Below are 11359 nucleotides of genomic sequence, written 5' to 3' on the forward strand. Positions count from 1 at the left end.
GTGTGTGTGTGTGTGTGTGTGTGTGTGTGTGTGTGTGTGTTTCGTGTCTTTTAGCTGTTTATAGTAGCACTTTCCTTCGCCTACTTCTCCAAGGCCCTGACAGGCACCTACATGAAGAGCTCCATCACTCAGATTGAGAGGCGCTTCGACCTCTCCAGCACGCACGTCAGCCTCATCGACGGCAGCTTCGAGATGGGTGCTGATGCTTTTTTTTTAAACGCCGGGAAAATTGACTGTCTGTGTGTCTGTTAGCAAAATATTTGCTACATTAGTGGAGTTCCTWCTGGATGCACTGCCTGATTTCTTTCTCTTTTTTTGTCTAAATCAGGTAACTTGTTGTTTCTGGCGCTGGTCAGCCATTTTGGGGCTCGGCTCCATCGACCTAGACTCATAGCAGCTGGATGTTTGCTCATGGCCGCCGGGGCTCTTCTCATAGGCTCCGCCCACTTTTTTATGGGACGGTAAAGGCCAACAGAAATATCCACAATAATTTAAATAAAACAAGTGATTCTATTTTTGTTTCAGATTTTTTATGTATTTATTTTTTTGGTTCACAGATATAAATACGACACCATTATTCAGAACAACAGCACGAATATTTCTGCGTGTGTGGACCCTCTGAAAACAGCTGAAGGTGTTCAGATAGAGGAGTCTGTGATGAACAGTGAAGGTATCTTTAGCTAGTCTTTTTCTAGTTTTAGCTTGTGAGTTGCTGCTTTAAGCTTGTCTTTTGCTACTTTAAACTAGTCTTTCAGTACTTTTAGCTAGTCTTGGTACTTTTAGCGTGTATTTTGCTACTTTGAGCTAGTCTTTTGTAATTTGAGCATGTCTACTTTGAACAATTGTTTTGCTATATTTAGTTAGGCTTTTGCTACTTTAAGCTCGTTTTATGCTACATTGAACTAGTCTTGAGCTACTTTTARCTATTCTTGCTACTTTTGAGCTAGTCCTAAGCTACTTTTAGCTAGAATTTTGTACTTTGAGCTTGTATTTTCCTATTTTGTGCTAGTCTTTTGCTAATTTAARCTCGTTTTATCCTACTTTAAACTAGTCTTTTGCTACTTTTAGCTAGTCTTGTATTTTTAGCTTGTCATTCACCACTTTGAGCTTGTCTTTTGCTACATTAGTCTAGTCTTTTGGTACTTAAAGCTTGTTATATGCTACTTTGAGCTAGTCTTTTGGTACTTTTAGCTAGTGTTTTTTACTTTGAGCTTATCTGTTGCTACTTTGAACTATTTTGCATTATTTAGCTAGTCTTTTGCTGCTTTAAGCTCATTTTATGCTACATTGAACTTAGCTACTTTTAGCTAGTCCTGTTACTTTTCACTTGTTTTTTGCTAGTTTGAGCTAGTTTTTAGGTACTTTTAGCTAGTCTTTAGCGCTTTGAGCTAGTTTTTGGAATTTGAGCATGTCTTTTGCTACTTTGAACAAGTGTTTTGCTATATTTAGTTAGGCTTTTGCTACTTTAAGCTCGTTTTATGCTACATTGAACTAGTCTTGAGCTACTTTTAGCTAGTCTTGCTACTTTTGAGCTAGTCCTAAGCTACTTTTAGCTAGAATTTTGTACTTTGAACTTGTATTTTCTTATTTTTTGCTAGTCTTTTGCTAATTTAAGCTCGTTTTATCCTACTTTAAACTAGTCTTTTGCTACTTTTAGCTAGTCTTATATTTTTAGCTTGTCATTCACCACTTTGAGCTTGCCTTTTGCTACATTAGTCTAGTCTTTTAGTACTTAAAGCTTGTTACTGTATATGCTACTTTGAGCTAGACTTTAGGTACTTTTATCTAGTGTTTTGTACTTTGAGCTTGTCTGTTGCTACTTTGAACTATTTTGCAATATTTAGCTAGTCTTTTGCTGCTTTAAGCTCTTTTTTTTTCTACATTGAACTAAGCTACTTTTAGCTAGTCCTGTTACTTTTCACTTGTTTTTTGCTACTTTGAGCTAGTCTTTTGTGCTTTGAGCTAGTCTTTTGTACTTTGAGCTAGTCTTTTGCTACTTAGCGCTAGTCTTTAGTTCCTTTTAGCTAGTCTATTGCTATTTTTAGCTTGTCTTTTGCTGCTTTAAGCTTGTGTTTTTGTTGTTGTTTTAGCAGCCTGTGCGAGGGAGTCCGGCTCCAACATGTGGGTCTACATTTTTCTGGCGAACGCTCTGCGAGGAATCGGAGAAACTCCGGTCACACCTCTGGGCATCTCGTACATCGATGACTTCGCTAGAGCTGAAAACTCTCCGATCTACATCGGTGAGAAGTAAATATCATCTATAATACAGTTATTTCAGCTTCTATTTTATTTCCTCTGTGCGGTATAGAGGTTTTTTTACCCTACAGATGAGCTGAAATAGAAATCTGAAGCCTCTGGTTGTTTTTGGCAGCTTGTCTCCAGACCGTCATGCTCCTGGGCCCCATGTTCGGGTTCCTCCTGGGCTCTTATTGTGCCAAACTTTACGTCGACATTGGATATGTTGATATGGGTACGTGTGCGCTTCATGTTTGATAGAGAGTTGATATAGTTTGAGTTGTTGACTCAAAATCTTTACTCACATTTATTGTAGTTAAATAAATTTGTATTTTTGGGATTTTATTTTGAAGGGCTTCAGGTCTGTATGTACAGTACTTAAAACACACGTTCGCCTCACCTTCTCTCTAACTACTTTCTATATAAAACATTACCTAGTATTTATTTTTTTCTGAATTCAGTCCACGTCCTTTGAACAGTTGGTCTCTTCTTTATGAAGTTAAACGGGGTGTCAGTTTTTGGCAGGAATCTGTCAGTTTTTGACAGAGGGGACACGGGGGGGACGCCGTCTGGAGCCTCATTTAGACYGACCCTGCTGCTCGAGGAGCTAAAAGTCGGACACGCTGGTCTAAGAACAGCAGCGCGTCAGTCAGAGGGGGTCACTGAGGACTCTGTGTTTTAATATTTCTGCAGGAAACAGCCCCGTCTTTGTTTTATTTGTTTTTGACAATCAATTATTCATTGCTCACAAAGAATAAGGCGAATAAATATTTGTTTTCGGCTGATTATATCCTGTCTGAGGACGATGCAAAAAGAAAGACGTAAATAACATAATAGGTAATTTTTTTGTGTGAAAATATAATGGGAGTGTTTTCTGATGTTATTGAAAACTGTAAACAAAATCAAAGCAATAAAACAATAGCAAAAAGCTAAATCTAGCAAAAGTAGCTAAAAACTAAAAACAGTTAAAAGAGTAGCTACAATAAAATAACAAAAAACAAAGTTATTTGCCAAAAGTAGCAAACTGTAGCTAACATCTAAAATGAGCAAAAGCCRAAGGTAGATGCTGAAATTAATAAAAAGAGTAGCTAAAAATAGCAAAAGTTAATCTAAAAGCCGATACTAGCAAAACCATAGATATAAGCAAAATCAGCTAAACTGTAGCAAAAAACTTTCATAAAAATTAGCAAAACAATAGTAAAAAGTTAAATCTAGCAAACTCATAGCTAGGTCTAATGATGACAAAACTGTAGCTAAAAGCTAAAATGTTTAAAACAGCAGCTTATATCCTAAATAAGCACAACAGTCACTAAAACTAGCAAAAATAGTAGCTAATTTATCTATTGTTTTGCTAAATATAGCATATTGCTAAATTAACAAAACAGCTTTTAAAGCTAACTTTAGCAGTACAGAAGGTTAGAGCTAAAATTTAGCTGAAATGTTGCTCCAAGCTTGAGTTTGCAAGACAATAACTAAAATCTTAGATTAGAGAAAACTGTTGCTAAAAGCTATAATTATCAAAACAGTAGCTAGAAACCCAATTGTAGCAATACAGAAGGTGAAAGCTAAAAATTAGCTGAAATGTTGCTAAAGTTGCCAAAACAGTAGCAAAMAATCTTAGATTAGAAATAACTGTTATTAAAAACTGTGATTATCAAAGCAGTAGCCAAAACTTATGTGTAGCGATACAGAAGCTGAATGCTAACATTAGCGTAACAGTACCAAAGTTAACAAAATTGTAGCTAAAAGTTAAAGCTAAAAAGAATGTCGCTAAAGGCTAAAAGTAGCTTAAGAACACCAAAACAGAGGACATACGCTGAAATACATTTTAGAGAACTGTTTTAAATGAAGTTTAACAATAAAAATGTTTAGTTTGTTTTTATTCATTCATTTTTATAAAAAAAACAACAAATTCTAAATACAATAAAAATACAAATCATAAATGAAAGGTAGCAGAAGAAGAAAAAAATCTGTCCCTTTTCTCGAAAAAATAAATTTAAACAAATTAGTCTTCAAATGTGTAAAAGTTGTAGACATTTAGTGGTAACTTTAATCCTGATTGAACTGCTTTGATTCATGAAGGGTTATCGCAGCTTAAAGTTTGAGGAAGCAGTTTGGGTTGGGTTTGAAGAAATGACTCTCTGTCTCGGACGCAGACGGCGTGACCATCACTCCGAGAGACGCCCGCTGGGTGGGCGCCTGGTGGCTGGGGTTCCTGGTGTCCTCCTCCCTCCTGCTCGTCTCCAGCATTCCCTTCTGGTTCCTGCCACGCTCGCTGCCCAAACAGGAGGGTGAGGAGGACAAGTCGGCTCCTCGCCACGTGAGCCCGGATGGGACGGAGGAAACGCTCAGCAGCAGCCACAACCTCAAGCTGACTGAAATTGCTAAAGGTACGTCAGAGGCGATCTGTGTTCAGGTTCAGGAGCTCTGCTGGTGTTTTTAACTGGGTGTTTATTTTTATCTTCAGGGTTTCTTCCATCGTTGAAGCGCCTGTTGGGAACCCCCGTTTACTTCCTGTTTCTCTGTGGGGCCATCCTGGAGTCTAGCTCCATGATCGGCTTCTTCACCTTCAAAGCCAAATACATGGAGCAGCAGTTTGGACAGTCGGCATCTAGGGCCAACTTCCTCCTGGGTAAAAACACATCGACACAGAGAATCTACCACATGGAGCTGAATAATTTATCAGAAAATCCAGTGTGTTTCATCCCAGTAATGTATTTGGTCAAGACACAACAGTGTAACGCTTTTAGTGTTTTAAAAGTGTCACAAATGGGAAACTGGCAACAACTGGTGACATTTAGGGTTCTTGAAAGTGTTTCCCATTTCAAGGGGTATTATTTGATGTACTACGTCTGGCTTAGAATTCCAGTGGAACTGTCAAACTCAGGCACTGTTCAAACGCCACTGTTTTTCGGGAAAATTGTAGCATTTCACACACAACACTAACTCTGGGCTAACACCAATGCAGAGCTAACACAAACTCTGGGCTAACACTGACGCAATGCTAATGTGGAGCTAACACCAATGCAGAGCTAACACTAATGCAGAGCTAACACAAACTCTGGGCTAACACCAATGCAGAGCTAAAACTGACACAAGGCTAATGTGGAGCTAACTTATGCAGAGCTAACATCAATGCAGAGCTAACACTGACACAATGCTAATGTGGAGCTAACACTAATGCAGCGCTAACACTGATGCAATGCTAACRTGGAGCTATCACCAATGCAGATCTAACTCCATTGCAGAGCTAACAGTGATGCTGCGTTCCAGTTGTATTGGATCTCAAAATTCAGAAGCCGGACTGACGTCAGTTCTGAGCTGATAGCATTCCAGTTTCAAACATCGGAAAAAGCGTTTCAATTATTTTGCTCTGCAACAATAAAACTTACAATAATAGTGCTCWACGAGGTATTTTGAGTGTACAAACAGTGTTAAAACATATTTTAACTATCACTATAAAGCACTACAAGTACGTCTGACGTAATGTAAAATAAACAACACAGAACAAAGCCGCTTTTGTTTACATGCAAGACTAGCAACGTTAGCGGTTAGCTCAGACAAGCATGCTAGTACGCTACATACATTAAACAAATATAAAAAGGGAAAATAAACAAACAAAATACACTCGTTTTTATTCTGCCTTCTCTCTTCTTACTTTCTGTCTGTTAAATAATGGGGATGGTGCTTGTGTACGTTTGATTACAGCTCAACATTAGCCGTTAGCTTAGAGGAACAAGCGCACAGCAGCCATGTTGAAATGATGACGTAATGCATGCTCGGGCTGCTCGGGTATGGTTTGGATGCGCCGACCTCTCGACTCAAAACTACGACTTCAGGGGGCGTTCCAGTTGAAAAATAGAACTCGGAGGCTCGAAGCTACAACCTCTGAGGACAACTGGAACGCAGCATGACACAATGCTCATGTGAAGCTAATACTAATGCCGAGCTAACACTGACACAACGCTAATGTGGAGCTAACACCAATGCAGAGCTAACACGGATGCAATGCTAATGTGGAGCTAACACCAATGCAGAGCTAACATTGACGCAATGCTAATGTGGARCTAACACTAATGCAGAGCTAGCACTAACGTAGAGCTAGCACTTACTCGGATGTAAAGCTAATGGTAACGCTAACACTACTTACTTGTTTAATCATCTGAATCACTTCCATAAACCAAAGTACAAGGTATTCCAGAAAATAAGGACAGAGACAACGTCGGTATGATAAACTCTTCTCAGGTAAATTGCGGAAACAAGTCTACTCTGCCAAGAATCCACGATGCACCGATGCTATCCCTTACATGTGGCAAATTAGGTTCTGGAAAGAAATAGTAAAGTAAGTAAGTAAAGTTTTATTTATATAAAGTTTTTACAGAAATAAATTCACAAGGTGCTGTACATTCAGGGAAGGGGGAGGGGGCAGTTAATAAACACCCATTCAAGAAGACATACAAGGCAAACATGGGGGAACAGGTGAAACTGGTCATGCAGCAAACACAGTTGGGCTATCTTTAACAACAGAAAAACTAAAAACCATACAAGGGAAGATGAGGAAAAAAAACGTGAGATGTGGCTGTTAAAGTGAAGAATTTACTTTAACTGATGATTTGTAATAAAAATTTCAGAACACAGGGTCACTGATTACTTATAGTAATGGACTAAACGCCACAATTAATCATGTTTTTTTTTTGGCAGCATTGCCCAACCCTACATTTTAACCATGAGGTAATCTCTCCAAAATAACAAGAAGAGTAGGGTGTCATCTGCATAAACATGAACAAGCCCATAAAAATGGCTTCTTATATATCTCTGTGTTTCACCGTTTCTTCCAGGTGTGCTGAACTTGCCAGCAGCAGCCATGGGGATCTTCCTGGGGGGGCTTATAATGAGGAGGTACAAGCTGAGTGTGGTCTCTGGAGCCCAGCTGTGTTTAACCACTACCTTCATGGGCTACCTGCTCTTACTGCTGCTGTTTGGCACAAAGTGTGATAACCTACCTGTGGCCGGCCTCACCGTGTCGTACAACGGGTCAGCACTGAAACTGTTTCATTGTTCCCAGCAACAAATTAGATCTAAATGCAAAATATAACCTAGAGAAATTGATTTTCCTGAAAAGAAAAATGCTATTGTGAATGCTACTCGCTGAAAACTTATGCTGATAGCTACTGAAATTGAGCTGAAAATATCTGTTGGTAAAAGTGTTAATGCAAGTACAATTTGAAAAGCTGAAAGAAGCAAAAAACAGCTTAACTTTGCAGAAAATAGTAAAAAGGAGCAAAAATATAGTAGAAATAGCAGCAAAAGCTGTTATATATATAACAGCTATTATGTAGCAGATAGTGAAAATGTAAACAATTTTTAATTAGCAAAAAAAGTACATAAAAGTTTCAATTTATAGTAAAATAGCTAAAATGCCAAATTTGTCAGTTACTGTAAACTGCTAAAAAGTAGCTGGAATGTTTAAAATTAGCATAAGGAGCACAAGTCTGCTTAACTTAGCAGAAAAAGTTTGTAATAGCCACAAAAAACATGTTTCAGCTAAAATCAGGTAATAACAGCTGAAGGATAGCTAAAATTGCAGCAAATAGCTGAATATAGCAGAAATCAGCTGTAAGAATCAGAAATAGCATAAAGTAGCAGAAAAAAGCATAATATAGAAAAAAGTGGAAGAATATCAGAAAGAAGCAGAATTTTAGCTGAAATTGCAGAAAAAAGCTAAAATTCGCACAAGGACGTTAAAAAGTGCAAACCAGAACAAATTGTGCAAGGTGCTGTAAAGATTTAGAGACATTTTAAAGGATTTTAAGGATGTTAGAAACAAATACATTTATTTTCAGTTGCAAAGAAGTGGCAAAAAAACTGAAATAGCTGAAAAAGTATAAATAGCTGAAATACCAAAAGTCACAGCAGGGTTGTCATAAATGAGCTGAATGTTTTGATTTATGAATTTTTGAAATAGAACAAAAATTGCGGAACGAGTTAGGTGCCGAAAAATGTACGGAATAGTTAAAGCAACAATAAAAACTGACATGAAAACAAAGTGTGAATGCTATGAAATATTCACACAATAAAGAGAGACATGAACACAATAGTGTGAATGCTATGGAGCATTCACACATTAATTTCTCCCCTCCAGGTTGAAGAACGTGTCGTACGACACAGACGCGCTCTTCTCTGGATGTAACGCAGACTGCTCATGCTCGGCTGAGGAGTGGGACCCCGTTTGTTCAGCCAGCGGCGTCACCTACGTCTCCCCGTGTCTGGCTGGCTGCCTCACGTCCAGCGGCCACGGCAAGAACACAGTAGGGTAACACGCAAGAACACGCACCTTTATCGTATTTTCATATTCTAWAGTTTATAGTTCTGTCAGTGGTTTTAAGTATTTCAGCCTGGTTCTGTTGTCGTTTCCAGGTCTTTCACAACTGCAGCTGCGTGTCCGAGTCTTTCCCAGTGGGCAGCACCACGTCGGTGAGGCTGGGTCAGTGTCCCCACGCCAAAGACTGCAGCAGCAGTTTCACCTCCTACATGGCCATTTCTGTCCTCAGCTTCTTCATCATTGCTTTGGGAGTCACGCCCAGCTACATGGTCATCATACGGTCAGCGCTACATTTTCATACGGGAAAGACAGCAAGTGCAGACGGGGAGCAGGGGTGCTTTTGTTGGACAGGGTTGTGGCTAATCTTTGTTAGCACTTTGAATTTAGCTCAGTATCTGCCATTTAGGTGTATTGTTCCACAATTTTTGTGACATTTTAACAATTAATATATCAAAACGTTCAGCTCCTTCAGGACATTCCTGCTATGACTTTTGGTATTTCAGCTATTTATACTTTTTAAGCTATTTCACTTTTTCGGCCACATTTTTCCCATTGAAAGTGAATGGAGCTGTTTTCAACATCCTTAAAATCCTTCAAAATGTTTCTAAATCTTTAAAGAACCCCTTTTGTTCTGTTTCTGCTCTTTTTAACTTCCTTGTGCTAATTTTAGCTTCTTTTTTGCTAATTTTTAGCTTTTTCTACTATTTCAGCCAAAATTCTGCTTCTTTCTACTTTTTTGTTTTTTTCTGCTACTTTCTGCTATTTCTGCGTCTTACAGTAGCTTTCTGCTATATTTAGCTATTTTCTGAAATTTTAGCTAATGTTCATCTGCTAGCTAAAGTTAGCTTTTATAAACTAAATACACATTTTTTGTAGCTATTACAACATATTTCTGCTAAGTTCATCAAACCTGTGCTCCTTATGCTTCATTAAAATTATTTAAGAATTTCCAGCTACATTTTAGCTGTTTTACTGTTGCATTTTATTGCGCATTTGGCTTTTTTTTAATGGCTATTTTACAATAAATGGTCACTTTTGTGTACCTTTATGCTTTTTTCAGCTAATTTAAATTTTTTTTTACAACACTTTTACCATCTACGTGCCAATTTCAACTAGGGGCTGCTACCTTTAGCTTGTTTTTATGCTAATTTTAGCTTTTTTCTTCTATTTCAGCTATAATTCAGCTTTTTTCTGCCATTCTTCTTCTAATTTCATTTTTGTGCTTCTTATAACTTTTCAGATGGAACAGGCATTAACAGTTTTGCAACAAAACATTTTCAGYTCCATGTCAGCAGCTCTCAGCTAAAGTTTTCAGCAATAAGTAATCACATTAGGATTTTTGCAGGAAATCCAATTTCTATAGCTTCTTTATTGTTTATTTTGAAACACAGATGCATTTCACCAGACTTGAAGTCTCTGGCTCTGGGGATCCAGGCTTTAGGAACCAGGACTCTCGGTGAGTTTTGCAGCTTAATGTAAACRACCTCTTTCAGACGTTTTGGGGGTAATTTTTTAACTATTAGCAGGCAGAAGCGAAGAGTATATTTTCATGTTTTTTTTAATTTGGGGCTGTGTTTTGTGCGCAGGTGGAATTCCCGCCCCGATGTATTTCGGAGCTCTGATCGACTCGACTTGCCTGAAATGGTCGATGAAGAAGTGTGGCGGGAGGGGGGCGTGTCGTATTTACGACTCAGACATGTACAGGTGACCGGTTAACTCTCAGAACAAACCCGGTTCTTTAATCTGGAGTTGGTTTACCTGTTTGTCCGGTTCTTCTCTTGGTTCGCAGAGTCGTTTTCCTGGGTCTGATCACCTGTCTCAGTGGTTCCTCTTTTTTCTTCCTCATCGCTGTCATAGTCCTCCTCAGGCGACAGTTCAGGAGAACAGAGCTGGAGGCGGAGCTGCAGAGAACTAAAGCCTCACAAGGAATTGAACTCAAGGCCTCATCGAACGCTGTAGTAGAAGAGAGGGGTGCTGGTTCTAGTAACTCAAGTTGGTTTTAAGTATGGCAAGCCATTTTATTATAGAATCAAATTGCACAATAAATGGCAGGCCATTTAAAGAAATTAATTAAATCGCACCGGGGATGGCATTTTATTTGAATATATAAGTAAACTGCACAGGGTATGGCAAGCCATTTTATTAGATAATCAAATCAGACAGGCCATTTGATTATAAAAACATGTATGTTCAAATTACACATGTAAGGCAGGTCATTTTAACATACAATCAAATCATCCAATGGTTTATATATGATAAATCTTAAATTTTCTTAGTTACTAGACATGTTTCGACGTATGCTTCCATCTTCATCAGAGGTGTCACAGCTGATGTTGTTTGGAGAGATAAAAAATGTAATGTTTTATATGAAATATCATGCCATACTTGTGAAAAAACATACATGGGGAGACGGGAAGGAGGAAGGAACATGAAAAAGGATGTGAGAAAGAAACAGAAGAAAGACTACGAACCATAAAAGAACAAGCTTTGCAAGGAAATTATAAATCAGCCAACACGGACCACTGCAAACGGGAAAATCGTATTATGAACTGGGAARGAGCCAGAATCATCCRCAGAGAGGACAACAAACACCAGCGTTGGAGACGGAGGCATACATCGAAACATGTCAGGTATGTCTAAAGAGATATAAAATAACAAAGTCTCTAGTAACTAAGAAATTTAAGATTTACAATCAAATCATTTTTAGCACATCATCATACTGAGCAAAGTRTGGCAGGCCATTTTAATATATAATCACATTGCACAATAAATGGCAGGCCATTTAAAAATATAATTAAATCG

The 11359-nt window shown here is 38.3% G+C and overlaps 1 protein-coding gene across 3 annotated transcripts in view; it reads left to right on the top strand.

Annotated features, from left to right (window-relative positions):
* The window catches only part of slco1e1 (solute carrier organic anion transporter family, member 1E1), a 13996-nt gene extending 2643 nt beyond the window's left edge, over nucleotides 1-11353 (top strand). The window contains exons 3-15 of one of the 3 annotated variants that reach the window (XM_014018860.1): nucleotides 55-196; nucleotides 329-461; nucleotides 558-670; nucleotides 2091-2240; nucleotides 2372-2470; nucleotides 4392-4625; nucleotides 4703-4867; nucleotides 7074-7269; nucleotides 8378-8543; nucleotides 8653-8837; nucleotides 9949-10013; nucleotides 10144-10261; nucleotides 10347-11353. In XM_014018860.1, the coding sequence (XP_013874314.1) occupies nucleotides 55-196; nucleotides 329-461; nucleotides 558-670; nucleotides 2091-2240; nucleotides 2372-2470; nucleotides 4392-4625; nucleotides 4703-4867; nucleotides 7074-7269; nucleotides 8378-8543; nucleotides 8653-8837; nucleotides 9949-10013; nucleotides 10144-10261; nucleotides 10347-10560 (1980 nt within the window). In that variant the 3' untranslated portion in view covers nucleotides 10561-11353. The remainder of the gene's footprint in view (nucleotides 1-54; nucleotides 197-328; nucleotides 462-557; nucleotides 671-2090; nucleotides 2241-2371; nucleotides 2471-4391; nucleotides 4626-4702; nucleotides 4868-7073; nucleotides 7270-8377; nucleotides 8544-8652; nucleotides 8838-9948; nucleotides 10014-10143; nucleotides 10262-10346) is intronic. The other 2 variants (XM_014018862.1, XM_014018863.1) reach the window with 2 other exon arrangements.
* Nucleotides 11354-11359: the final 6 nt, after the last annotated feature.

The sequence above is a fragment of the Austrofundulus limnaeus genome, unplaced genomic scaffold, assembly GCF_001266775.1.
Source record: "Austrofundulus limnaeus strain Quisiro unplaced genomic scaffold, Austrofundulus_limnaeus-1.0 Scaffold204, whole genome shotgun sequence".
Classification (NCBI taxonomy): Eukaryota; Metazoa; Chordata; class Actinopteri; order Cyprinodontiformes; family Rivulidae; genus Austrofundulus; species Austrofundulus limnaeus.